At 46.5% G+C, this 27,692-nt stretch overlaps 1 protein-coding gene and 2 long non-coding RNA genes across 4 annotated transcripts; 2 read left to right on the top strand and 1 right to left on the bottom strand.

Annotated features, from left to right (window-relative positions):
• Positions 1 to 989: 989 nt before the first annotated feature.
• LOC122489212 (myosin regulatory light chain interacting protein) lies at positions 990 to 22,105 on the top strand. Of its 2 annotated transcripts, none has more exons than XM_043590772.1 (7): positions 990 to 1,239; positions 2,477 to 2,562; positions 14,473 to 14,658; positions 16,387 to 16,584; positions 17,079 to 17,243; positions 18,177 to 18,597; positions 20,544 to 22,105. In XM_043590772.1, the coding sequence occupies exons 1-7, from the start codon at positions 1,153 to 1,155 to the stop codon at positions 20,631 to 20,633; spliced, it is 1,233 nt and encodes a 410-aa protein (XP_043446707.1). In that variant the 5' UTR covers positions 990 to 1,152; the 3' UTR covers positions 20,634 to 22,105. The 2 variants fall into 2 exon arrangements, with proteins under 2 accessions (XP_043446707.1, XP_043446706.1); XM_043590771.1 differs by having other exon boundaries at positions 991 to 1,239; positions 2,372 to 2,562.
• On the bottom strand, positions 7,742 to 10,576 carry LOC122489213. Its single transcript, XR_006298866.1, has 2 exons — positions 9,390 to 10,576; positions 7,742 to 9,155 (listed from the first exon to the last, which is right to left on the bottom strand). It is a non-coding gene; the product is annotated as an uncharacterized LOC122489213 (long non-coding RNA).
• A 2,147-nt stretch (positions 22,106 to 24,252) lies between the features above and the next one.
• LOC122489211 lies at positions 24,253 to 26,753 on the top strand. Its single transcript, XR_006298865.1, has 2 exons — positions 24,253 to 26,070; positions 26,270 to 26,753. It is a non-coding gene; the product is annotated as an uncharacterized LOC122489211 (long non-coding RNA).
• Positions 26,754 to 27,692: the final 939 nt, after the last annotated feature.

Here is a 27,692-nt window from a genome sequence, read left to right as displayed (position 1 = left end):
AAGAAACCAAAGAGGTAGGCTAACTAATGTACTGAGAAAGAGGAACCAGTGAAGAGCTGTAGGCCTTAAATTGTTAATAGCTACTACTGAGGTTATACCACCTGTTCGGTTCTGAGATAAGTCCCTAACCTTCAAGATGGGGATAACATCTGGTTGCCTGAGAAAAGGGACTGGCAGCACAGCAAGTGATCAATTAACGTTTAATGAATGAATAACACATGAGACAAGATGCGCTACCCCGAGAGAGGGCCTTAGAGCCCTGTAAGGTGTTTTGATTGAGCACAACCAGTAAATAGAAGCCTCCAGGGAGGATTTATACAGAAGCACTAGATCAAGTTCCCTGGCTCATTGGTCCACTGCAAAAACTTTCATGCTCAGGTTTTGTTTTTCCACGGACGAGGTCTAAAATGAGGAGCAGCCATTCCGCCTTCCAACAACCCACCGTGGCAAACCCCAGGGGAAGACGGTTTGCTTTTGGCGTTGGGGTTGCTCGCTTTCCTTTTTATGTTCACCTCCCGAAATGCGTTCCGCGATCGACCCAAGGCTGCTGAAAAACAGCGGCAGCTCGGGGGCGGCGCATCGCCATACATTCCAGCCCGAAAGAGAGGCGCCCCCGCCTCCGCGCGCCGGGCGGCCGCCCGCTCCGAGCAGCGTCGCCCAGCGGGCAGAGGCGGCGGGTACGTCCCTTCCCGTCCCGGGGCCGCCCTCCTCCCGCAAGCCCTTGGCGTCCGCAAGCTGCCACCTCCCCAGGCGGCCCGGGGAAACTCGGCCGGCGCTGGCAGGTCGGGCCGCGGCCGAGCGGACGCCGCTATTGGCCGGCGGGGCGGCGGAGGAGGGGCGGGGCCGCCGTGATTGGCGGGAGCCCCAGCCGGAGGGGGCGGGGCCACTATATCAGAGGAGTCCCTGTAGCGCCGCAGGCAGTCGGGCTGCTGGAGTGCGGCGCCGCCGCGGAGACCCGGGCAGCCGGCGGGCGGGCGGGCTGGCGAGGGGGTGGCGGGGAGGGCGCGGGGGGCGCGGAGCACGGGTCTGCGGCGCTGCAGCCTCCCGAGGGCCAGCCTCGCCGAGCCCGGGGCTGGGTCTGAGCGGTGGCGAGGCGGCAGCCCCGCGCACACCAAAGAGGAGGCGGCTGTGGCGGCAGCGGCGGCCCCAGCCATGCTGTGCTATGTGACGAGGCCGGACGCGGTGCTGATGGAGGTGGAGGTGGAGGCGAAAGCCAACGGCGAGGACTGCCTCAACCAGGTGACGACGAGGGGCCAGGCGGGGGCCCCGGCCGGTCCCCCGAGGCGGAGGGGCCTCGCGGCGGCGCCGGGCTCCGGAGCTCGCCGCCTGCCAGGGGGCGGGAGGCGCTGCGGCGGCGGCCGGGGGGGGGGGCGGTTTGGGGGGGGGGGAGCGCGCCCCAGGCGCCCGGCCCACCCCCCCCCCGTTCCTCCCCGTGGCCGTGGGGCACGCGGTCCCCGCACGCTGGGAGCGCGTGGTTGGGGGGGGGGAAGCTCCCACCCTGCCCCCCACCCCACTCCCAGTCCCGCACTTTCCCGGAAGAAGGCGGTCCAGCCCACCTGCCGCAGGTGTGTGCCTGATGCCGCCTTTCGGGTCCCCGCGGGGCCTGGCAGCGCCACCCGAGTCCCGAGATGAGGTGGCTGCTGGCCGGCGCTGGTCCCTGGGGTTGCTTGGCAGACAAGCCCGGCCCTTGTCTCTTGCTGCTTCTGAAATGGACCGTTCACCTGCACCTGCCGGTTTGCGGGGCTCGAGAGGACCTTGGGTTTTTGGTCATCCACCCCTCCGTTGTCTTTAAAGCTCGTGTTTCCTAAGGAGTAAAGAAGAATGGTTCCAAACAGTGCATATGGGTATGACAGACAGCAAATTTGATCTCCAGTGGGACGCCATGCCCTGAAAACCCCCCAGACCTGAGATGTTTGGAAAACCTCTTTTAACAAGCTTCGCTGACACTTGTGGCGTGTTTCCTCGGCGTGTTTGTTTTTTTGGAGTCCAGATGGTTAAAATTGTCCAGATAATCTGCCAGATCAGCTGTGCAGATTGTGCTGGTGGAGGGAATTCCCGTGATGGGAATAAGAGGGAAAATACCCCGTAGCTTCCTTTCCTCAGCCTTTCTGGAAGGCTGGTTTTAAGGACTCCTTTTTCTCTACTGCAATCGACCATCTCCTCGGTGTTAACCGAAGCACAAGCTCACTATTGGTGTAGGAACACTGGAAGCTTAGAACTTTGTTGTTACAGCTTTAAGGCAAGAATTGTAACACCTTCCTTGAACTTTGCAAAAAGTAGGCAGGGATCTTAGACCCAGATGGAGTCCTTGAGTTTTGCTTTGACTACATGGACTGTTTGCTCATCCATGCTGCATTCATTTTTGTTTTAGGTGTGCAGGCGGTTGGGAATTATAGAAGTTGATTATTTTGGACTGCAGTTTACGGGTAGCAAAGGTGAAAGTTTATGGCTAAATCTGAGAAATCGGATCTCCCAGCAGATGGATGGGCTAGCCCCTTACCGGCTCAAACTGAGAGTCAAGTTCTTCGTGGAACCTCATCTCATCTTACAGGAGCAGACTAGGTAAAGTGATGCTGAACTAAACCAATGTCAACCAGACCTTTGATTCCGTTGAGAAAGGGCCGTTGCACCTCCCCAGAGATGTTCACAGGCAAATTTGTTCGCTGCAGAGTGAGTTGGTTCATAACTGAGAAGTTTTGCACGGCACAGCCCTTTTGTCGAGGTGAACAGGGAGCCGCCTAGTTGGCCTGGGGTACATTTTCTAGCTCTTCCTGTGGTTTTTCTTGTCTTTATAAACAACGAGGGAGCAGGGTTGAAGTCTTACTAACACTCAGGATCAGTGCCACGGCACAGGAGGGAAAAAAAATTAGAAACCCAACTGACTTCCTGATAGCAGCATCTAATGCCCGATAGTAACCTCTGTCTCGGCAGTGTTAATACAGGTCATTGTAGACTGTTCTAACAGAAAGCAGGAAACAGTTCCTCTTGGGTTACTTAAACTTAGTCAACTTCAGCCTAGTGTCAGATTACAATATGCAGCAAAGAGCTCTGTCCCACTTAATGCAGATTTCTTTTTTTAACTTTTTACGTTTCTTGAAAACTTAGTAAGAACACTTTGTAAGGTGTAGCCAATCTCCAGCCCACAAACATGTTTACGCGTGATTGTTTAGACTGTTAAATTTATCTTCTAGAAAACCACCAGTAGCGGTAGGCAACTAGGGCATGCGGTTTCCTTTTTCCAACAGAAATGTTTTCTCTCCTGGACTGACTGTAATACTTCTCAAGGATGAGCCAGATTAGGAAAGTAGTGTCCAGTATTTATTGCTGAAATGCAAGAGACCTAAATCTTAGAGTGGCATGTAAACAAACAAACAAACAATGACCAAAAAGAAAAAAAAAATGACTTTTAAACACAACAAACTCTGGGTCTAAATTCTAGTATTTTCCATAATCCTTTGGTTTGGAAAGTTGCCCTTACACATGAGAAATGTGAGTGTGACAATCTTGAGAAATGGTAAGTGAGCAAAACCCTTTAAGAGTTGTTAGCATGTGGTTTGTTTGTTTACTTAAGAACTGATAGAAACATCTTTTGAGATACTGTTTGAATTGGAAATCTCTCCTTGTTGCTGCATTTTCAAAGCTGAAGGAGATGTTCAATTTTTTTTTTTGTTTTCTGAGACAAGCTAGTATATTGAATTCTCAGTGCTCCTGAAAATGTCTTGAAAAATATTCACATGATTGCATGTTTAAGGATGTCTTAGCTGTGTATGTTAATCAGAATAAGTTGGTTTGGGGGGGGGTGGTTTGGTTTTGGGTATTTGTCTGACTTAAAGCTGATTTGTGAAAGTTTCCACTGTGCCCTTCAGTGTGATAAATTGGAATAGAGTAAAAGGATACAGAAACACACGTATATATTATAACATATTGGAGTTTTCATTGTGTGGTTCTGTCATGATTTCGCAATAATTTCTGGGCCTCCAGAGGCAAATCCATTTTGATGATACAAATTTATTTTTTAAACCTGCAGAGGCTTAGAGGACCAAATACATCATTTAAACAAAGGCTGAGGTCATAATAGTATGATACATTTATATTATGAATGGTTACAGACTTTAAAATTTGCCACTAGATGGTCTTTACCTGTGCTTTTTTTTTGCAAGTGAGTTAATAACCATTATCAAGTCCATTTTATTTATGCAAGATATTCTGTGAATTAGAATTGAAATAAAATTTCCTGTTACATTGACTCAATTGACTTTAACTCCTGAGACTCATGCCTCATAGCACTCTGAGAAGGCACATACCTAGTTAGCCCAGGTAATTTTAATTGATCTTAGTTCCTTTTGAAATCTTATTGAAAAATCAGTGTGATCTAAGCATTTGACTTGCTTTTAAAATATTGGCGAATATTACTTGTTTTCAGGAGGCTTGCCCAAAATGCAGAATTTGAAGAAAATGCCTCCTCAAGTTTATACAGCATTCTGCTTTTAATAGCTAAAGCAATTTGTAATTAGCATTTGTGCCTTTTCATTAGGATGAGAAGTTGTCCTGGGTCCAAAAAAGTCACAATTAGCGTTGTTTTTATGTACATGATACGACAGAGCACAATTACTTATTTTCCCTAGCGTCATGTTAGCCAGATAAAGCTGGCTGGTAAACTTTTTGATGTTTAACAGTTCATTATAAAATATTTATGTAAGATGCCGTGAAAATAAAATAGATCTGCGTGTGTTGTCCGTAAGCCCAGCTTTGCCAGTTCGGTTATGAGTGGTGATTTTGTACCATCTCGAAGTCAAGTCATGAGGGTACGTTTAGTATATATACTGAAAAGTGTCTGGACAGTTTATTAAATGGGGCTGAAATATCCTGGCCAAATTGGCCTCTGTGGAGAATTAAAGCAATGTACTCACAGTAGAGCTGGTCTAAGTGGGGGCAGTGAATCTGTTAGTTTGCAAGAGACTAGGGAGGCTGCTGGGGAATAGGCTGGAGGGCCTGTTTGTAACTGGAGACTGGGGGGGAGGGCGGCGGTGGAGTGGGGAGCCGAGGTGGGGGGTGGCAGAGGCCCTGCATTCTCAGTGCAGCCCAGCCCCCAACTACCAGGGTATACAGACTTCCAAGACTGAGTACCCCCCCCCCCCAACCCCACTTCATTTCTCTTAAAAGGCCAAGAAGAGCTTGTCTCTAAATTTTTTTTTTTTCAACGTTTTTATTTTTATTTTTGGGACAGAGAGAGACAGAGCATGAACGGGGGAGGGGCAGAGAGAGAGGGAGACACAGAATCGGAAACAGGCTCCAGGCTCTGAGCCATCAGCCCAGAGCCCGACGCGGGGCTCGAACTCACGGACCGCAAGATCGTGACCTGGCTGAAGTCAGACGCTTAACCGACTGCACCACCCAGGCGCCCCAAGAGCTTGTCTCTAAAATCCCCTCTAGCAGTAATTTTTTTTTTCCTTTGCTTCTGCTTCCCCTCTATTTTCCTTCATGTTTCCCTAAGTATATTTTTCCGAAAACAAAAAACAAAAAACACCCAACTGTATCACATGTCTGCTTAGATTGATACAGTTAATCTGGGCTCTGATTTGGCCTAATTTTAGATTCTTTACCCAGATTATTACGTTTGCCTTTGAATGAGGGTCTGGAAAGTAACCAGAGAGTCTTGTCCAGACTCAGCTGGCACATTTGAGAGACAGAGGCAAGCAGGTATATCCAGCAGATGTTTGCCGTGCTGTGCATTGAAACAAAAAGTGAAACTAATGTATTTTGGAAGTAGATCTGAAATAATTATGATCTTTGAAATTCTTGCCTTTCAGAGGCTCTCAGTTAGTCACAGCAATTCAGACCAGATTTTGTCAACATTTTCACAGCCAGAGGTTAGAGAATTATATGCTTCATCTTCAGAGATGGTGATCATACCATCCACGGCCAATAAAATCTGTTTCTCCGGAACTTTGCCGCATTTTAGCAGAGTTCTGTGGTCTTTGTACTCGGGCTTCGTTAAGACTCAATGACACCCGAATTCTTTCCCAGAAAACAGCCTCAATACAAGGGTTCCATGAGTCCTGAACTAACTGTTCAGGGAGATGCTGTAATGCTGAGCGTTGAGTCTCATCAAGATTTCAGTGATGCGAGCGAGGGGTGTTGAGTTTGACTTGTCCCTTGTTAAATCCTGCCGTCTCCCAGGCTCCACTCATTCATCACTCCTTTGAAAAGCATCCGCTGGGCCCTGCTCAGGAGACTGAAGTGTCCCAAGGCATCACGTAGCTTTCCTTTATAGCATCTAATGAGCGTATAATGCTACCGTTTACCTATGTGACAATTTGTTTATTGTCAGCTACTCTAATAATTTAAATTCATGAAGCAGGGGACTGATCAACATCGTATCTCCAGAGTCTAGCAAGTGCCTGGTGCATAAACATTTGGTGAAACAATGAATTAAGAAATTAGAGATAAATAGAGGTGGAGTTAACGGACACAGATAATATGAGTTTCCTTAGTGAACTGATGTTCGCCAGTTTGCTCCTATGAACTGAAAAGTTTAAGACTGTCTGAGAGACGTCTCACCATTAAAAAATGTATTGTAGGGATTATTCTCTGTTGAGGATTTGCTCAGTGCTTGGCATTCGTTTGCTTCCTTCCTTCGGCCTCTCCACTTCACCCCAAGCCATTTGTTTCTTGTGGCTGTTAGTTCTCATCTAAAATAAGCTACCACTTGCCTGGACCTTCTGTGAAGTTCAGATAGTTTTCAAGCTAGAGGCTCTCTTAAATCTAATTTTCAACCAATTTATAGGTTCTAAGCACTTCCTAAACCCAATTTTTCCCTTTCTCGCAACAAAAATCACTTAGATGTCAAGATCTAGAGAAGATAGCACCGTTGAAATCCACAGAGCAAATGCCACATGCAACCATGGGCAGATTTGAGGTGGTAATCTTGAACGTGTTCCGACCGAATCATACGGATCTCAGCCAGGGCCTGCAATGATGTTCGAGATCTTTCAACACATTGTCACTGTTGGTAAAGGTTGCTTAACATAATTTACCTTTTAGGATTCACGATGGGTAGGATGTCACAACAATATTTATCTGCTATAAAGGTGTCACTGTGTTTTACATATCAACTCTGTGCCTAAGAGTAGAATGGCACATTCCCTTTGTGTTTTTTTTTGTTTTTTTTTAATGACCAAACTCAAAATAGGCCCCAGGAAAGTAAGACAAACTTGTATATTGTTTCCAGAAAGAATTGATTAGATTTCTGAATTCTAATTTATCTATTAACTCTTTCTTTTTGCTCAGAGTGTAGGCTGTTTGCATTATTGTCTGTTTATGTTAGCCACAGATCTCCCATCTGGGCACATTCAGTATCTTCATCAGTGTCTCGTGCTTGTATATTTGTATGAAGGATCCAAAGAACATTATTGATTTTTCATGCAACCCAAGTGAACTTTTAATTTTAAATATGTAGTTTTAAATAAAACTTGACTCTTTAGATGGCACATAGGGTCAGACTCCAGGGGCACCAGGCACACTTAATTCTCTGAGTCCTGCCCCCACTATAGCCTGCCTCCAGACCTCTCCTCAATCTAGAATGGCATTCACTACAATCTAGACCCTTGGGAGAGATTGTAGCTAACACTTTTAAACTACAGGATTGCTGGATTGTTGCTTGCCTGGGTCAGGTATCTGTTGTGAGCGAGTAATCCTGTTTTTTCCAAGTGCTTCTGGTGTGGGTTGTCATCGCTTTTGATGTTGGGGATTTCCCTCACCACCCCCCCCCCCCCCCCCGTATCTTTTAAATGCTTTGGAACCTTAGGAAAAGCGAATTTGTCCATGGTTCCCATTTTGCATTTGGGGCTTTGAGAAGGATTCCCTTAAGCTGAATAGAGACTTGGCTTGGTCATTACTTGGCCATGACTTTTTCTCAGTTGCAAGCCTTCTATGGAGTGGAAGAGATCTGATAGTTCATTTGAGGTGTAAGAAGCTATTCATTTGAATTCTTAACCTTGACCCTAAGGATTTTCACTAGTGTTATTTCCTCAACCTCTTATGAAAATTTCCAAACATGCAGGTAAGTTGAAGATTTTCGCAGTGAACACCAATACCCCCATCTAGATTCTACTGTTAACCACTTAATCAGTTTAATATGCTTGCTTTATTACACGTTTATTTCTGATGCTTTTCAAAATAAGTTGTGGATACATACACTTCCCCCTAAATACTTCAGTATGCATATCATTAAGTAGAGCTCCATATTTGTCTACAGTTCTTTTTTTTTTCTTTTGATAAAATATTTACATATGATGAAATGCACAGAATCCTAATTATACCGTTTGCTGAGTTGTAACAAACAGATGTGTCTGTTTAAACAAAATCCTTATTAAGATGTAGAATATTACCGGCACTGCAGAAAGTTCCCTCAGGCCCATCTGCAGTCAGTCCTCGCCCCCCGCCTTCCCTCCCGCCCCTCCACAAACAGGATTTGTTTTTCCAGCATAGATCTACTTCACACACATGGCATCACGCAGTGTCTGGCTTCTTTTGTTCATTATGTATTTTTTAGAGATTCATCATACTGATATATATCGATGGCTTGTTCATTGCTAGATAGTATTTCACCCTACGAATATACTACTGCTTGTTGACCCGTCCTTCTATTGATGAACACCTGTTTTCCAGCTATTGTGAGTAAAGCTGCTGTGAACATTGCAAGTACAATCTTTTGTAGACCTGTGTCTTCATTTCTCTTGAGTAAATCTAAGAATGGGAAAGCTGGATCGCAGAGGAGGTGGTGGTTTAGTTTTGTTTTTAACTTTTTTTTAATGTTTATTTTTGAGAGAGAGAGTGAGTGCAAGAGTGTGAGTGGGGGAGGAGCAGAGAGAGGGGGAGACACAGAATCCAAAGCAGACCCCAGTCTCTGAGCTGTCAGCACAGAGTCTGACACAGGGCTCAAACCCATGAACCATGAGCTCATGACCTGAGCTGAAGTCGGACGCTTAACCGACTGAGCCACCCAGGTGCCCTGGATTTGTCTCTCTTGATCAATAATGTTAAACACTTTTGTCATGTGCTTATTGACCTTTCCTACATCTTCTTTTGTGAAGTATCTATTCAGGTCATTTACCCGTTTTTACCGAGTTGTTACCTTTGTTTTTGAGCCATACCTATTCTTTTTTTTTTTTTTTTTTTCCCAACGTTTATTTTATTTTTGGGACAGAGAGAGACAGAGCACGAACGGGGGAGGGGCAGAGAGAGAGGGAGACACAGAATCGGAAACAGGCTCCAGGCTCTGAGCCATCAGCCCAGAGCCTGCCGCGGGGCTCGAACTCACGGACCGCGAGATCGTGACCTGGCTGAAGTCGGACGCTTAACCGACTGCGCCATCCAGGCGCCCCTACCTATTCTTTATATATACCAGTTCTTTGTCAGAGATACGTCTTGTAAATGTATTTTCTCCTGGGGCTTGCCTGTTTTCTTAATGCCTTTTGATGAGTAGAAATGTTTGATGTTGGTCAAGTCTAATGTATCAGTTTTTCTCCCTTATGATTCTTGCTGTGTCCTGAGAAACCTTGGCCTACCTTCCTCCCCCCAAGTCATGGAGCTGTTCTCCAATGTGTCCTTCTAAAAGTGTTACGGTTTTAACTTTTACGTTTAGGCCTACAGGCCATCAGGAACTGCTTTTTGTTTCGGTGGAATTTAAGATCCAAAACAAAAACATGTATAGTAATTTTTTCTTATTTGATAGGGTTTTTTTAGGTTTTTATCCAGTAATCTCTACACCCAGTGTAGGGCTCGGATTCATGATCCCAAGATCAAGAGTCACATGCTCTACCAACTGAGCCAGCCAGGTGTCCCCTTTTTCTATTCGATAGTTTTTAAGTGTGATTTGGCAGTTAGTTTGGTTTAAAACAAACTGATATGGTTAAATGGCTCATTGGACTGAGGCAGACACACTCTGGGATGATCTCAGAGGGGGTCTAACTGGGTGGGGAACACACCAGCCATCACCAACGGATGGGATGGCCAGGTTCAGTGAGTCAGGTCTCGGGAAGAAATGCTGTTCATAGATTCTTAGCCATTTGAAAGATGTTTTAGGTCAGTTACTTAAATGCGGAGTCTAATAGTGAATGTGGATATAGTTGATTTACATTTGTGTCACAAGAAAGTTCTTCAAAATGATGTCACTGGGAAGATACTGGAGGGCAGTGATTGGGCATAACTGCCTATGGTGGACAGGTCAGTGACTCCCGTTGGTTTGCAGAAGGTTCTGCTTTGATTATCAGATGATTTCTTTATGAGACAAATCAGTGTTCAGGGGACAGTTCTCTGCTTACAGTCGTTAAAACATAAATGACCTAACTGTATTCCTTAAAACTGTGGAAAGGAATTAATTTTTACAGTAGAGGAAATTTGAGGTACTCTGAAACAAATGTATTAAGGATATGTGACTTTTTTTTTTTTTAATGAGACTGGGGCGTTTCCGTCATACTGTTTGTTTTCAAATCTTCCATAAGGCTACAACACGGAGTTCATCTCTACCCATGATGCAAAGTTAGCCAGAATGTTTCACTTTGGGCCTCCAACCAATCCACTCGTCCACCGACCTTATCCACCTTCTTAGTAACTGAGTAAAACCTTGAACAACCAGGCAGCCAGAAGAATAGAAAATGCAGTTTGAGCCTATGTCTGCAGGACATATTCACATTTACTTAAGACAAAGAAGTTTTTTTTTTTTTTCCCAAAGGCTTTCTGTTTGTGATTCTAGCCTCAAGTGAATTAGATAGGTCTACCGCTTTTGATCTTTAGATAAAAAAAACTAAAAAAAATTCACTGCAGGCAAGACCTCTTTGTCCACATCTGCTTGTTTTGATATTATCAGTAACCTTTCACCCACTTTACAAAATAAAAAAAGGGATGGGGAAGAATCCATGAACCAGAAAGTTACAGAGCAGATGGTTCAAGAGAAAATGATTGGGGGAAAAAATACTTGTTTAAAAATCACCCCAGGGGCCCCTGGGTGGCTCAGTCGGTTAAGCGTCTGACTTCAGCTCAGGTCATGATCTCACAGTTCATGAGATTTAGCCCCGCGTCGGGCTCTGTGCTGATGGCTCAGAGCCTGGATCCTGCTTCGGATTCTGTGTCTCCCTCTCTCTGTCTGCCCCCCGCCCCATGGTGTCTCTGTCTCTCAAAAATAAATAAACATTAAAAAAAAAAAATCACCCCACTAACTGTTGAGCCATCCCTGGATTTCTTATCAGAATGTCTCCAAGCTCTGTCATCTTCCCTGTTAGAAAGAGCATGTTAAATAGAGTCTGCTGATGGCTCACTACAGCTGGTGACCTTTGCTGTCACTGCTCCATGGTGCCGTTCTCCTAGAGAACATAAAAATTTGTCACCCCAAAACCAGTTTGTGTCTGGAGTTAACTGTGATAGGGATATGCACCTTCACAGGAAAAAGCTGTAAGTTCCATCTAAAATAGGATCTATCAGATATGTTCATACTGTAACCCCAGGGTAGGGCTTGGCACAGAGGCAATGAATGACAAATATTTGTTGACTCAAAACGAAAAGGTTGTTTTATAGCCATGAAATTGGCAAAATGCAGGAAGAACCGTATCGGAGACTTGACGTAAATAGTAAAGGGGAGGATTCTTCCACTCACAGGGTATCGATTGCATTTCGGCCTAGAATGTGGAGTACGTACAAAAGGCCGGTTGTTCTCCTCCGTTTAAAAAATTCTGACCCACAGGCCTAGAAAAGATTGGCGTTCGGTCTCACCCTGCTGACCACCTGTTAATACTCTGTTACTGCTTTTTTGCCTGATTTCGGCAGCTGCCTCTCCAGAAGCGGGTGTGGACAGTTTGGAAAAAGAAATCGGATAGACTTAGCAAGTCTTCTGTTGCAGGCTACACACAACTCTTTCATAAAGCAGAAGACTAGTCTCTAGGTTGATCGTGGGGCAATACGTGAAAAGACCTTTCCACACGAGCAGAGATCAGATTTAGAAGACTTGTTTTTTGGATTCCCCCTTAAAATCCTACAGCACACCATTTCTTCTTTAAGCACGTATTCAGATTTGTGTCTCCTACAAACACAGCCCCAGCGAAGAGAGACAGATCCGTTCACCAAGATGAAGTTTACCAAATGGTCATCTAAAAAAGGCTTTCGAAGGCCAAAGCCGCATCGTGACGCCGACATCCCGTGGGGAATGCCCGCCCTCCGCTGCTCAGATAGCTGTCTCAGGACGAGTTATTTTCGTGCTTATTTCTTTGCCCCGGTAGGGACCCCCTCCTCAGTTTAGCAGCGTGTCAGAAATACTTTAAAGACTAACAGATGTTTGGGTTAATAAAAACCATGCTTCTCTCCTTTCAGTGCTGTTATGCATTCTTACTGTGATTTCTTCATCGGGGCTCTCGGTAAAGACAACCCTGCAGTATTTGGCGGAGTGTGATCATTTTAAATATTTCTTTATCATTCTAGAACACACAAAACATTGAATTCAAACATCTCTTCAAGGAAGATTAACGGCTCTTGCCTGCCTGACATCGTGAGACTGTCCGTAGAGCGCCTCCTTGTGTGTCTCAGCCCCTCTTCCCTTGGCTTTTCTTTCACTGCGCATGTTGTTCCCTCCACCGGGGACGTCAGACGTAAGACGAGAGTATAAATAAAAGCATAAAAGCAGTGTTAAGGATACCCAGCTCAAGCGGGAAGCTGGGCTTACGAGCCCTATTCAGAGCAGTGTTAGAGCTTTACTGCTGGTCGTAATTCAGTTGTTAGTGGAAGGAATATTGTGGCATTTAAGCAAGTTTGAGAGGCTATAACAAGTCATCAAAGGAAGGTTATACCTGTACGTTTGCCAGAGACCAATTTTATCATCTAGACTGGCCTGTCGCAGTTTGGATGCTCCGTTGAGAATCTTGGCGGAGCTGGATTGGCAGGCAACCTACGTGGAGTTTCCTAGGAGTTTCTAAGTCTGACGTACCTCACAGTGAACGGAGCGTAGTGTCCTATGCGACTGGGGCAGGCACACAAGGACTGCAACTTAGGTAGGGAAAGAAACTGACTACAGGCAATGTGCAGTTTTACATCCATTCGTAGAGCTCTGTGGTGCCAGGGACACTTAAGACATCCACTTATGTGCAGCTAACTGGTAGAAAATCAGAATATGTCAAATACTGTAAGAGAGGAATAAACAGCTTGCAGGTGATGTGGACAAAAAGGTATCTAAGTGAGGGGACAAAAAGAATACCCCGCAGGACACAGGGAACAGCCAAGACGAGAGTCGTGGAGACGTGAGCGTGCTTGGCCTTTCCAGGAAGAGGAATTGTCCCTTTCCCAGGGCACAGTGGCTGGAGGGAATGGTGGGTTGTGTGGCTGGACATCGGGGGCCACACCCACAGAAGCGTGGGTACACGCCAACAGCACGCTTCCTCGGCAAACAGTCGGGATCCCTCGAAGGATTATTTATTTACTTTAATGTTTATTTTTGAGAGAGATGGCACGAGCAGGGGAGGAGCAGAGAGAGGGGGAGACACAGAATGGGAAGCAGGCTTCAGGCTCCGAGCTGTCGGCACAGAGCCCGACGCGGGGCTGGAACTCACGAACCGTGAGATCATGACCTGAGCTGAAGTGGGGCGCTTAACCCAGGCACCCCTCCCTTGAAGGATTTTGAGCGGAGAGATAGCAAGCTTATCCCAGAAGCAAGTAGCTTGGAAGGTAGATTAGCAGAGTCGAGAGAGATCAGCTTTGGGGAGATTGTAAATTCTCTGACAGTTGAGAGCCACAAGTAGGACATCTGAGGTAAAAATGGGAAGAGTACAACTGGATTTAAGGAGTTTTCAGAGACAGAAAGTAGGTGGGAATAAAATGAAGAATCAAAAGTGGGTCTTGGGGTAAGATAATAAACGAGTCTCTGGTTTTCACTGGGAGAAAAGTGGGTTTGGGAAGGAAAACAGGGAGTTTGGTTTTGAACAGTGAAATCAGGATACTGAACATCCAAGTGGAGACGTCTGTAAGCAGTTGGACATCTGACTATGATGCTTACAGTGGTTGGGGCAAAGACTAGAGATTTGGGGGTCATTTGAATAAAGGTGAGGATCTAAGATACCGAGTCCATGTCAAGATCAAGTTTATGTGAACAGAATTTCTTTTAAAAAAAATGAAATGCGGAAACCTCTGTGAGATTATTTTGTATGTGCTAAATTGAATATTCCTGAGCTTGTCTCAGATTTGTTTTGTCTGAGTTACGCTTTTTATTCCGGAGAAACGAAAGTCCTTAGATTTATTTTGCCTTCATACTAAAAACAAAACAAAACAAAAAAAAATGTTTTTTAGTGGTGAGCGTTTTCAGGGTGGCTTTTTAAGTGACTGTGTGTTCCTTACCGAAAAGGGATTGTGAGATTGCACATCAAGCTAGTCCCCCGGTTGACCTTGACATCAGGCTAGTCCCCAGGGTAACCTCATTGTCACGTTGCTTTGCAGGCATATCTTTTTCTTGCATATCAAGGAGACCCTCCTGGCCGGCCACCTCCAGTGTTCCCCGGAGCAGGCAGTGGAACTCAGCGCCCTCCTGGCCCAAACCAAGTTCGGAGACTATAATCAGAACACTGCCAAGTACAGCTACGAGGAGCTCTGTGCAAAGGAACTCTCCAGTGCCACCTTGAACAGGTGAGGCCGCTGTGGAGGTGACTGTTTACATTCATAGATCTAGTGAATTTATACATGTTTCCCAAAGAATATGAATCTACGGTATATATACAGATATTTGGTAAGGTTAAGACTAGGCCATTACCCAGTTTAGCCAAGTTGTTTTCTAAAGAGTCTCAGCCTTCCTTCTGAGAGATTTACAGGCACAAAACAATGCACCTAAATCTATGCCCTTATATAAAATGCTATGGAATGGGAATTTTTTAAATCTCTGAACTCTTAAGAATGCAAATCTCTGGGTGGCTCAGTCGGTTAAGTGGCCGACTTCTGCTCAGGTCATGATCTCACGGTTCGTGGGTTCGAGCCCCAAGTTGGGCTTTGTGCTGACAGCTCAGAGCCTGGAGCCTGCTTCCCATTCTGTGTCTCCCTCTCTCTCTGCCCCTCCCCTGCTCCTGCTCTCTCTCCCAAAAATAAACATTAAAAAAAAAATCTAAAAATGCAGGTCTCTTCAAAAGTCTGTCATGTCTATTAGTATTTTCTTCACCCAGCAAAGACTAAACAAAGAGGCCAAAATAGGTGTTATCTCAGTTATCTGTTCTTGGGGGACAAGTTACCCCAAAACTTAGTGGCTTAATAACTATATATCACACTCCTGTGGGTCAGGAATCTGGCCATGGCTTGACTGGGTTCTCTGGATCAAGACCTTTCACGAGGCTGCAGGCAGGCTGTTGGTAGAGTTCAGTGTCATCTGAAGGCTCAGCCGAAGGAGGGGTCCCCTTCCGCGTTGACTCTTGTGGCGTGTTGGCAGGGCCTTATTCCCTCACCGCATGGGCCTCTCGAAGGGGCTGTTTCGTAACGAGGTGGCTGGCTCCCCCCAGGACCAGCAGTCCAAGTCAGAGCAAGAGAGAACACCCAAGACAGAGGTCAGTGTCTTTTTAGAACTTATCTCAGAAGTGACATCTCACCACTTTTGCCATATTCTGTTCATTAGAAGCAAGTTATGAATCCAGCCAGTGATCAACACAACAGGCACTCAGCACTCAGGTGAAGGGATTCGCACAAGAGTGTGAATACCAGGAGGTGGGGATCTTCAAGGACTATGTTAGAGGCTGTCTGCCGCAGTAGACAGAATAAATCCTGCCGATGATCTGATCAACCTCTTAGAATGCTATATATTTTTTTTTAATGTTTGTTTATTTTTGAGGAGGGTGGGGAGAATGAGTGGGGGAGGGACAGAGAGAAAGAAGGAGACACAGAATTAGAAGCAGGTTCCAGGCTCTGAGCGATCAGCACAGAGCCCGGTACAGGGCTTGAACTTACAAACCACGAGATCATGACCTGAACCAAAGCTGGACACTTAACTGACCCGACTGTGCCTCCCAGACACCCCTATAATGCTATATTATAATGAAACTTACAAAGTAGACCCTTGCCTGAGAAGTACCTACATACAAAACGTCTCATGTATATTTTTAGAGATTTTCCATAATTCTTCCAATTCACCTCTATCCGGCCTCTCTACTTGCTTTTTTACTAAAATGTCTAATAGTTGAGATCTGGAGCAGTGTCTTAGAAGTATATTATTACAAATTTGCTAAACAAATGAAACGTCATTGCTATATCGCTTTAAGTGTTACACATAAACGGCAGCGTCTGTATGATTCACTAGGGAAAATGATACAGATTTCCTCTCTAAGGACCACGGGCGTTAATCTGCCCACGCCTCTCTGCCCTTTTGGCATCCTGCAGCATTGTGGCAAAGCATAAGGAGCTGGAGGGGACCGGCCAGGCTTCTGCCGAATACCAGGTGTTACAAATCGTGTCCACGATGGAAAACTATGGCATAGAGTGGCATTCCGTGAGGGACAGCGAAGGGCAGAAGCTCCTCATCGGGGTCGGACCTGAAGGAATCTCCATTTGCAAAGACGACTTTTGCCCAATTAATAGGTAACGTACCTACGTCTTCCATTTTGTTTCAGCCCCGAATGTGCATATATCCCTTTGTAGCTCTGATTATTAAAATAGATAAAGCTGGAAAGGGATTTGCTAGACAGTTAGCTATGCTTTGGGGATGAAATGTTTCCTTTTGGGTACGTATATTAATTTGAGTCAGGCCTCGATAACCATTGAATTACTCTTTAAACTACAAACTCAAGTGTATTGATGTGGCAGTTCATATTTTTTAAGTACGTTCACTGCTGTAAAACTCGCGTTTCCACCTACACACACGTACGCACACACGCGCGCATCACTCCCAACACTTCTGTCCACAACTGGTTTCCAACGCGCCTCCACGACTAGCGAGCCAAGTGCTTACTAGGAGTCCTAGAGAGATCTCATTCTCCTGCGGGGTCCTGAGCACAGGAGAGTCCTACGAAAGGGCACACACCCTGACGGGCCTCTCCTTCCGGACTTGCTCACCTTCTCGTCCCGTGTTTCAGGATTGCTTACCCGGTGGTCCAGATGGCCACCCAGTCGGGGAAGAACGTGTACTTGACCGTCACCAAGGAGTCCGGAAACAGCGTCGTGCTCTTGTTCAAGATGATCAGCACCAGGGCCGCCAGCGGGCTCTACCGGGCGATAACGGAGACACACGCTTTCTACAGGCACGTAGCGCTCCGTCCCCACAGCCCAAGCGTCTGTCTGCAGCTCTAAGTTTTCGGGTGCCACCAAGGGGCCTACGGTTTCTGGGATCGCCGTGTCCACGAATCTTGTTCAGAATTCAAGAAATCCACCGCTCTCGAACATTTTGTTCGTTCTATTCTGCGTGGCGGTGGGGGCCTTCTCAACGTGGTGCTGCTTTTACCACAGAACGTGCGTGGGAGTGAGCTGCACCGACCCCTTCCCCCCGCTTCTCTTGCCTTCTTTCCTCACGGCAGCTCCTCTCCCGGGAGCTCTGAGTGGTCGGACCCGTCCCACGACGGCTTTAACGCATCCCCACAGGATGACCTAACCGTCCTTGTGGGGGAGCCGCTATCCCGATTCCTCACTCCATAGTACAAGGATTTTTTTTTTTTTTTTTTTTTTTTACTGACAGTAGCAATACCCTCGTTTCAGAAGGTGCTTTAAGGTAGACTTGTGATTTGACCCAAATATTTGAGAAATTGAAGCTAAGAAATTTAATTGCCATCTTAACCTTTTTTTATGTTAAGGTAGACACACACATCTTGGAGCAGAACAGAAAATTGGTAGAAATTTTTAACATAAAAGCCAGGACTCGAAAGAAGAAAATGTCCTTTTTTCCTCGCCACAAGCTGTTTTTGACGACTGCTTGTGTCCCCGGAGGTGAGGGTGCGCGCTCACTGTTTCTGCGTGTATCACTCCTTCGTCAAGGTCCTTTGGGGACACTGGAGAAACCCGGAGGTAGAATCATGAAAATGTTTAGCACAGATACCACTGGAAGAATTTACTTGCAGGCATGCGCACAAGAATATAAATGTCTGCTGCCACAGAATATTCTCATTCACGGCAGCATTTGAAGGTCTGAGTCACAGAAGTGCCCGGGCTTGTAGGTATTGACGTGCCGCGTCTCCCTGCAGGTGCGACACGGTGACCAGCGCCGTCATGATGCAGTACAGCCGAGACCTGAAGGGCCACTTGGCGTCTCTGTTTCTGAATGAGAATATCAACCTCGGCAAGAAGTACGTCTTCGATATCAAAAGAACGTCTAAGGAGGTGTACGACCACGCCAGGAGAGCCCTGTACAACGCCGGCGTCGTGGACCTCGTTTCGAGAAGCGACCCCAGCCCTCCGAACTCCCCGCTCCAGTCCTCGGACAGCGGCCTGACCTGCACCAGCTGTGAGGGCCTCAGCTGCCAGCAGACCAGGGCGCTCCAGGAGAAGCTGCGGAAGCTGAAGGAGGCCATGCTGTGCATGGTGTGCTGCGAGGAGGAGATCAACTCCGCCTTCTGCCCCTGCGGCCACACTGTGTGCTGTGAGGGCTGCGCCGCCCAGCTGCAGGTGAGGGGTGCTCGGCGGCCCTCCCCCGGCGGGCGGGCTCTCTCCCCGCTGTGAGCGGGGCTCCTGAGCCCCTGCCGCGTGCCAGGTGCAAGCCGGAGGGCCCCGCCACGCCCGGCTAGGGTCCCCGCGTCCGGGGACCCCAGAGGTGTTGCTCTAAGGGGACATCTTGGATCGCCGTAGTATTTGCCACAGTGTAACTGCCGTAAACCGTAGGCTTTTTTCAGGTTCTGGGAACGAGGCTCAGATTCACAGGGCAGCGCGTCTCAGTCAGTGGGGTGACCGGGGGCTAGAACCCAGGCCTCCCGAGCACTGGGTCAGGACTTGCAGCTTCCATTTGTGTCTCTTCCCGCTTCCCAACGCTTAGGATGATGGTTTTTGTTTTGTTTCGTTTTTTAAGTTTGTTTATTCTCATTTTTTTAATTAAAAAAAATTTTTTTTAAGTTCATTTATTTATTTTGAGAGAGGGAGAGTTGAGGGGCGGAGAGAGGGAGAGAGAGAATCCCAAGCGGGCTCTGTGCTGTCAGCCCAGGGCCCAACACAGGGCTCCAACCCACAAACTGTGAGATCATGACCTGAGCCGAAATCCAGAGTCAGAAGCTTAACCGACTGGGCCACCCAGCCTCCTCAGGAGGATGGTCTTTATTATTTACTTAAAATACTTGAAAAAGAATACTTAAGAGGTTTTAGTTACAGCTACCTTGTCGTTATCCATGGGTGGATTGTTTGCTCTGTGATTATCTGTGATTAATTTTCTTTGATGGCTCCATATGCCTCTAGGGGGCATCTTGGATTGGCCTTTAGTAAGTCAAACTAATTTTATTATCAGTACAAAAAATAAAAGTCATGCATGTTTTCCTTTCTTGCACCTTACATTTCCTCTTACAATAATTTTTTCTGTTCGTTTTCATTTCTAAGAACTGTTTGCTTAATGTCAGTGTGGTTTTATTTAACAGAAGCCCTCAATACATTTAAAAATTTTTAAATAGTAGGAGGGGAGGCGCCTGGGTGGCTCAGTCAGTTAAGCGTCTGACTTCATCTCACGTCACGATCTCACAGTTCACGGGTTCAAGCCCCGCATCAGGCTCTGTGCTGACAGCTCGGAGCCTGGAGCCTGCTTCGGATTCTGTGTCTCCCTCTCTCTCTGCCCCTCCCTGACTCATGCTCTGTCTCCCTCTCAAAAATAAATAAAACATTTTTAAAAATAAATTTAAAAAAGCCCTAAATATCCAGTCCTTCAAAAGCTGCTAATTTCAGAACTATTTTTAGGGTCCTATAATGAGCCATCAGGATGCCTTTGTCTTTCTGAAGAGTAGATCATTCTACTACAAGGAGTTATTTCTCCAGAAGCAGTCACGGATTTGCCTTTTTTCCACCTACTTGGTCTGATCCCCATGCCTAAGGCTCCCCTGTGGGGGGGGGGGGGGCCCGGGCCGGAGGTGGGGGGAAAGGTGGGGGAGGGACAGTGCTTGCTGAGAAGCCAGCCGGGGATGTGGCGCTGTGACCTGCGACTTGGAGCAGAGCCATGTTCACTGGCCACGTGGCATTAACCCAGTGACGCTGGTCTGAGTCAGCCAGCCGCCCAGACTCCGGAAGGGTCTCCGATTTCCTGCCTCACTGCCAGAAGGGGTTACAGTCGGCCCCTGGAGGGACCACAGCCTTCTTGCACGGCAGTAGTTCTTCAGCAGCCACTCGTTGTGCCTGGTTTAGCGCGTGACTGCAAACCTAACTAATTGCCTGCACTTCATACTTTTCCCCAATATTCTGAGCCCCTTGTAAGGTATAGAATTTCAAGCCCGTTAGAAAACAAAGACCTCTACCAGTGGAGAGCTAGAAATAATTGTGACCACCACTTAACTAGCAAACGGAACAGAGTAGGCGCCACACGTGAAACTGAAGACCCATCCTTGAAGGTGTCCTAACAAATACTGTTGGCTTCTCTTTTCCAGTCCTGTCCGGTCTGCAGGTCGCGGGTGGAACACGTGCAACACGTCTACCTACCGACCCACACCAGTCTCCTCAACCTCACCGTGATCTGACGTGTCGTGCACTTAACTGGACAAGCCACGCTTCCGTGAACTGCACTATTACTTAAACTAAAAAACGATCGTGGAGAAAATAAGTACTCTGACACCCATCTGCCATGCAGTGTTTAAAAAAGAAAAGAAAAAAAAAAAGGAAGACTCAAAAGAATATTCCTCCCCATCAAAACAAACCATGCGTAGAATCCGCACCTGCAGTGGTGGGGACCAGGAAGGGTTCTGGGACACAGACATGTTCCTTGGGCTCATTCTTCTTATGATCAAGTAAAGGAATAAGTCAAATCTTTGATGTCAGTTAAGTGGCAGCATAGCCAAAAAGTTGGGTACCCTTTAGGAAAGGATATTGTTAAGTCTCCTTAATGTATCCCAAGGTAAGTTTCCTACTTGCAGCAAATTTTGTAAGAATTCGTTTTAAGAATTTACTTGGTTCTTTTTGTACGGTCATGGAGCTCTGAACATTTTAATAGGAAATTTTTCTTAAGGAAACCGTCATTTTAATGTCATTTCTGTTTTTATAACTTGGTCGAGAATGATTGGAAGGCAAACAGGCGCAAAGATCAATTCTGCGACTTGTAAAAGGTTGATCACCAGGTTGCCCGAGGTAAACCGGTCTGGCTGGTGGAAAACCGGTCACTCCGTGTGCACGGCTTCCTCTTCCCTCCCCGTCTCCTCACCCCCACGTCTTGCGATTTATAAGACGCTACCGGTCTGGTAAGAAGATTTCTGTGGAGCAGTCCTCACTCCTTGGGCTCTTGAGTTGGTGGAGTAGATCATTGAAGTTGAAGAGGGAACCCGCGTTCCTCGGAAAGCCAAGTGTTGCTCGCGGAGATGAAGCTTCCCAGTGTACAAACCGGGGGGTTCTCCACTTCTCCCCAAAACTCCAGCTTCATCCGGTGGGGTCGCTTTTGCTTGAGCCATCGAGCCTTTACAGCCTTATCATAGGTATCTTAGAGATTGTATGCTTTTTGTTTCTGTTTTTTTTTTTTTTTCGTAAGTGCTTACGTATTAACGTTCAGTTGTCCCCTCCCTACGTCTCAGAGGGGTTTGGAGCTTCTTCGTTTCTTTGTTCTTAATCAAGTTATCCACTCCCACTTGGGCATTTTGGACGCTGGTCAGCTTGTGGGTTTTCTAGGACGTCGGGACACCTAGATGACCTTATTGGGTGCAATACTAGCTAAGTTAAAGCTAGGAACCTACACTGTCACTTTACTGAGATTTCCGAGTATACTTTTCATATTGCCTTAATGTAGCAGTAATGTGTTTATGCATTTGTTTCTTTGCACAGACATTTTGTCAAATATTAAAACTCTACTTTTTTATGGCACATATTAGCACATAAGCCTTTATTCCAAGAGGTATTTATTTTTTCACTTGTAAAAAAAAAAATAATGTTTCCACATAAAGAACTCTGTTATATCCTCAAGGACTTCTGTCTTTTGTATTCAGGATAATAAAGACTTTAAAGCAAACATGGCTGTTGGAGTCATCACAGTTTTTGTCATTGAAGCCAGTTGTCTTCACTAAAAAAAAAAAAAGCATTGGTGACATCACGCTTGGTATCTATTGTGGTCATATATGGAAAACTTGAAAACGTTGGGGGTATCGGCTCTAATCGAGAACATTCATCCACTTATTCACTCCTCTGCTTTCTGGTCTAGGATTGAAATGTAGGCGAAAACGGAGTTATCTCTGTAAGCAGATGCAAAGTAAAAATTGGGGATGGGACCAGAAGGTGTTGGAGGAGAGGAATGGCAGAAGTGGGAGGTAACAATTTAATTTTTTAATGTTTATTTTTGAGAGAGAGCACGAGTGGGGGAGGGGCAGAGAGCGAGGGAGACACAGAATCCGAAGCAGGCTCCAGGCTCCGAGCTCTCAGCACAGAGCCCGAGGCGGGGCTCAAACCCAAGAATTGTGAGATCATGACCTGAGCCAAAGTCGGACGATTAACCGACTGAGCCACCCAGGCGCCCCTGGAAGGTAACGATTTAGACCCAGATGATGCAGCTAGTTAGTTGCCTGGACAGATGAGTACCTGTCGGGGTCTGAACAGTAACGGTCTCAGGGGACAGACTCTGGGAATATACTTTGTGGGATGCCTCGCTGCTGCTGCTGGGATCTGCTGTAAGCATGCCCGGGTGTGCTCATTTGTGCTGCTGGGTGTCGTCTAGAACGCGGCACGTTATATATGTAACCGATAATTAGCTGTAGCAGTTGAAGGATGTGATTTCAACTGCAACAGAAGTTCAGTCCGGCACAAGTACGATCATTGCCAGAAAATAACCTTTTAAAAGTTGAGAGATGGGCATTTATTTTCTACGATTCCTGTACCTGATTCAGTCTTCCGTCGATTTCTAGCCATCCTTCGTTCATTGAGTACGTAAGTCATCCTTGCATGCTGGAAATTTAACGAGGATCAAGACGTGATTCGTCTGTCACTGCTTCACATAGAGAGGTTAAATACTCAAAATCATAAGACTATGAGGAGGAGCTGTGGCGGGGTCAAGGAGCTGGATAGCTAGAAGGGGGCGTAAAACGTGGCAGTCCATAGGAGGTCCAGGTTCTGGGAAAGAGTGGGTCTATTTTGAGAAGTGAGGAGATGCTACAAGTTCCCAGACCATAGTGAGCCGTGGGCACGTGTGAGACAAGCATGTGGACCTTATAGGTGGAGGCCAACGCACGTTGGGTGGCGTGTGAAATAACAGGATGGTGCTGGAGGAGGAGGCTGGGTCAGAGACGCGTTGTGGTCTTGCATTTTCAGTGGGAGGGCATGGGTAGGCATAGAGGAGACGGCCATGGAGAGGCTGAGTTAAACAATATGGCAGAAGGGCGTCGCTGTGGCTCAGTTGGTTGAGCGTCCACCTCTTGATTTCGGCTCAGATCACAGTCTCACAGTCGTGGGATCGAGTCTCACGTTGGGCTCTGCACTGAGCATGAAGCCTGCTTAAGATTCTCTCTCTCAAATAAAAATGAAATGGCAGAGAGGAATAAATGGAGAGACTGAAGCCTCAAGAGGCTGTTCTGTCAAAAGACACAAGTTACAAGGGTTACAAGTCCACCCAGTACTGTCAGTGAGGAGCCCAAGGCAGGTCCTGAACCCACGAACCACGAGATCATGACCTGAGCTGAAACCAAGAGGCAATCACTTAACCGCCTGAGCCACCCAGGCACCTCAGGCCAAAGCTTTAGTACAGTTCTCCCAAGCAGTGGAAGAAAGCCTCGATGGAGTTTGAGTATAATCACCATCTAAGACAAAAGGCAGCCGTTTTTGTCTTTCTCCTTGCTCATCACGAGTGCCTTCTCGCAGAACTTCTAAAACACCACAGATGACTTTTATTCATGTTTGCAGAGTCTCTTTGAAATGGGTTTGCTTAAAAACTGCAAGATATTGGGGCGCCTGGGTGGCACAGTCGGTTAAGCGTCCGACTTCAGCCAGGTCATGATCTCGCGGTCCGTGAGTTTGAGCCCCATATCAGGCTCTGGGCTGATGGCTCAGAGCCTGGAGCCTGTTTCCGATTCTGTGTCTCCCTCTCTCTCTGCCCCTCCCCCGTTCATGCTCTGTCTCTGTCCCAAAACTAAACGTTGAAAAAAATAAATAAATAAATAAAATAAATAAAAACTGCAAGATATTAAAGAGTTAGCCCTATGCCTTTTAAAACCGAAACTGCGTCAGGAGCACCCAAACGATGCACATTTGACACACGTGCTCGTGGCTTAAAGAAAAAATTCATTCCAAGCAAACGCTGAACACCCGCTGTTCATAAAGCTTGCGCGAACGCTGAGGAGGAGAAAAACCTTGAAGGCGTGAGGACGCTATCAGGGAGCGATTCTTCTAGTTGAGAAGAAAATTCCTACACGTGTTTATGAAACAGATGAATGGTTCTAAGACCAAAAATAATAATCCGTAGGCATATGTGTGTATAGACCTCTATTACACGTATATTACATATATATGTATTCTTAACCATTTTTCCTCCCTGATCCTGTTCCTGAATACTTAGATCGTTGTAGGCTGGGTGAGTTGGGGAAGGCTTTTTGAAGTAGGTAAGTTGTTCTTTGTGTTGAAGTGGGTACAGAATTTAGGTTGGCGGGAAGGAAAATAAAGCTCAAGAATGGGGAAGAGCCCGTGGGCGAGAAGCACAGGATAGAAGGAACAGAGAGGGAGAAGTGGAGCCAGTTCATGAAGAGTCTTGACTTGCTGGAATAAAGGTGATTTGGTAAGTGTGTAAAAGCTGTAGTGAGGTCTTTCTTCCTCTGTTGATTCGCCCAGCTTTTTATTCATTAACTTGGACATCGATTTATCAGCTCGGCAAATATTTATTAAGCACCGAGGATAGATCAAGCTCTCTCTTACAGGTCCGGAGCGGTGGTTCTCAACCAGGGGCCGTTTTCTCCCCCCCCCCCCCAGGAGGCCACGGGCAATGTCTGGAGATGGTTTTAATTGTCACACTGGGGATGGGGTGCTACTTGCATTTAGGGAGTGGGGGTCAGGGATGATTCCCACAACAAGGAATGTTCCAGCCCCGGATGTCAATGGTGCTGCTGTTGAGAAACCCTGGGCTAGAAGGTACAAATGTCAGAGAGAAAGTCCTTGCCCTCTAGGGTTACCGGGGGGAGGGGACACCGTAAGCTAATAATTCCAGCACACTAAGGTCCACAGTGAAAAGAGTACTGGGTTATTTTGAAAGGGCAGGACACTATGCCATCAATTCTGTTTGGGGTTGGAAAGATTTCTGGAAGAAAGTCACATTGGAGATGAACCTTCAAAGATGAGTACAAGGTTGGTTTCCCGGATGGGGAAGGTGGGTGGGAGGAGGTTGTTCAAAAAGGTGGCCTGTTTGGGACCTAGCGGGTGGCTGGGTGTAATTGGAGTTCCAGGTCTGTGGTGGGATGGATTGAGGCCCAATGGTGAGAGATGACGTTAGGTTGGGGCATAACACATCCAGGAGGGTGCTATGGGCCCCGCCCATCCCTACCCCAGCCCTACTTGATAAGAAGGTCAATGTCCACAAAGGTCACACAAAGGAACCTAAAAGTAGCTGGGTTCTGGGATTCTGTTCACACCACTCTCGTCTGCAGATTTTATTTCCGCATCTGGGCTCTGGTAAGTGTGCGTCCTCTGAGCTTTGAGTAAAGGTAATAGCAAAATAGAGCTCTCGCTAATAATTTGCCCTAGAGATGGAAGCTGTCAGATAATCATTCAGAATTTAAAACCTCATTTCAATATTCCTTCAGATGAAGAAAATGGTAAGATAAAAATATAGCAGGGCTTATTAGCACCGCCTTACCCATTTTCCCCCTAAATGGTTAGAACATGCTGCCTTTCCCTGCTCTTTACCTCAGCGTTTCCGTTATTAAAGCTGTCTATTTCTCAGTTCTAAATCCTAGGAGGATTTCCCCCCATGAATTTAACATGACTGACGAAGCCTGCTCCAGGGTAAAACTTTACTGCAAATTATCTAACTCAGACGAGGCCTCGTAATAAAGAGACCGAAAAGGAATCACGGCCCTTTTGTGGCTTCAAATGTGGAGTTACCTTTCTCCTTCACCCCCAATTTCATGATTATGCATAATGGAAGTAGGCCGGCTTTGTAAAAAGATTACACGCAACAAATGTCCTTTGTGTTCAAAACCAGGGCTCCGCTGCTGCATATGGCCAGGAGAGCGTGCGAGTGAGCGGTACGGGGTGGAGGAGAGCGACAAGGCCACCATTTGTAAGCTTCTTCAAGGGCCGTCCCTACACGTGTGGAACGATGCTCACGCGCGCTGGGCAGGTACGGCCCTTAGAGTCAAGGCAGCACCTTCCGGAATGGTACTCAGGTTATCTATTCGAGTCCAACTCCCTACCGTGTCTGACCATGGCCTTCCTGGGTTTTAGGTATTCTATAAGCTCTACCAAAGCAAGTGTAACCTCCACAAATGAACCAGTTACACTGGAAAAGGAAACTGGAAGCAGCATTATAAACCTCAGTGCCTCCTCTTTCCCCTCTTTGTAGGAGAACGTGTAAGGTGTACGTACGTAAGGTATAAAACGTAGTATCTAGTCTGGGGGAGCCATGACCTCCCCTCACCTGGGTTTGGTTCCAGACCACCTCACAATAAATGGAATATCACAATCAAGTGAGTCAGATGAATGTTTTTGGTTTCCCATATAGAAGTTCTATTAACACCCTACTGTGGTCTATTAAGTGTACAATAGCACATGTCTAAAAAAAAAACAACGTACCTACCTTCATTTTAAAACACCACTAGGGGCGCCTGGGTGGCTCAGGTTCCAACTCTTGATCTCACCGTTCCCACGCTCCAGCCCGGAGTTGGGCTCTGCGCAGGCAGCATGGAGCCTGCTTGGAATTCTCTCCCTCCCTCTCTCTGTCTGCCCCTTCCCCACATGCTCTCATGCTCTCTCAAAATATGTAAACACTAAAAAAAATTTACCACTAAAATTTGCTAGCTATTATCTGAGCTTTTGGCGAGATGCAGTCTTTTTGCTGGTGGTGGGTCTGGACTTCACATTGATGGCTGCTGACAGATGGGGTGGCTGTGGCCATTTCTTAATATAGCTGTGAAGTTTGCCATGTCGGTTCTTTTTTTCAGTAGTGAGTTCTCTGTAGCATGCGATGCTATTTGATAGCATTTGACCCACAAGTAGAACTTCGTTCAGAATTGGACTCCATCCCTGCTTTCAAACCCTGACGCCGCTTTCTCAACTACATTTATATAATATTCAAAACCTTTTGTTGCCATTTCAACCGTCTTCACAGCATCGTCACCAGGAGTCGCTCCATCTCCAGAAGCCACTTTCTTTGCTCGTCCCTAACACACACTTCCTCATCTGTTCGGGTTTTGTTATGAGATTGCAGCCATTCAAACATAAGAATGATGATGGGGCGCCTGGGTGGCGCAGTCGGTTAAGCGTCCGACTTCAGCCAGGTCACGATCTCGCGGTCTGTGAGTTCGAGCCCCACGTCAGGCTCTGGGCTGATGGCTCGGAGCCTGGAGCCTGTTTCCGATTCTGTGTCTCCCTCTCTCTCTGCCCCTCCCCCGTTCATGCTCTGTCTC

Source organism: Prionailurus bengalensis, chromosome B2 (genome assembly GCF_016509475.1).
Source record: "Prionailurus bengalensis isolate Pbe53 chromosome B2, Fcat_Pben_1.1_paternal_pri, whole genome shotgun sequence".
Taxonomy (NCBI): Eukaryota; Metazoa; Chordata; class Mammalia; order Carnivora; family Felidae; genus Prionailurus; species Prionailurus bengalensis.
Note: the sequence above shows the minus strand (reverse complement) of the source record. Positions and strands in the feature narration are given on the sequence as shown.

What these genes read in the sequence shown, in the direction of transcription:
- LOC122489212 (XM_043590771.1), top strand. Translation starts at nt 1,153, where the DNA reads ATGCTGTGCTATGTGACGAGGCCGGACGCGGTGCTGATGGAGGTGGAG. An exon ending in ATCTTACAGGAGCAGACTAG is followed by an intron (nt 2,563 to 14,472) that starts GTAAAGTGATGC and finishes GTTGCTTTGCAG; the next exon opens with GCATATCTTTTTCTTGCATA. An exon ending in GCTGCGCCGCCCAGCTGCAG is followed by an intron (nt 18,598 to 20,543) that starts GTGAGGGGTGCT and finishes TCTCTTTTCCAG; the next exon opens with TCCTGTCCGGTCTGCAGGTC.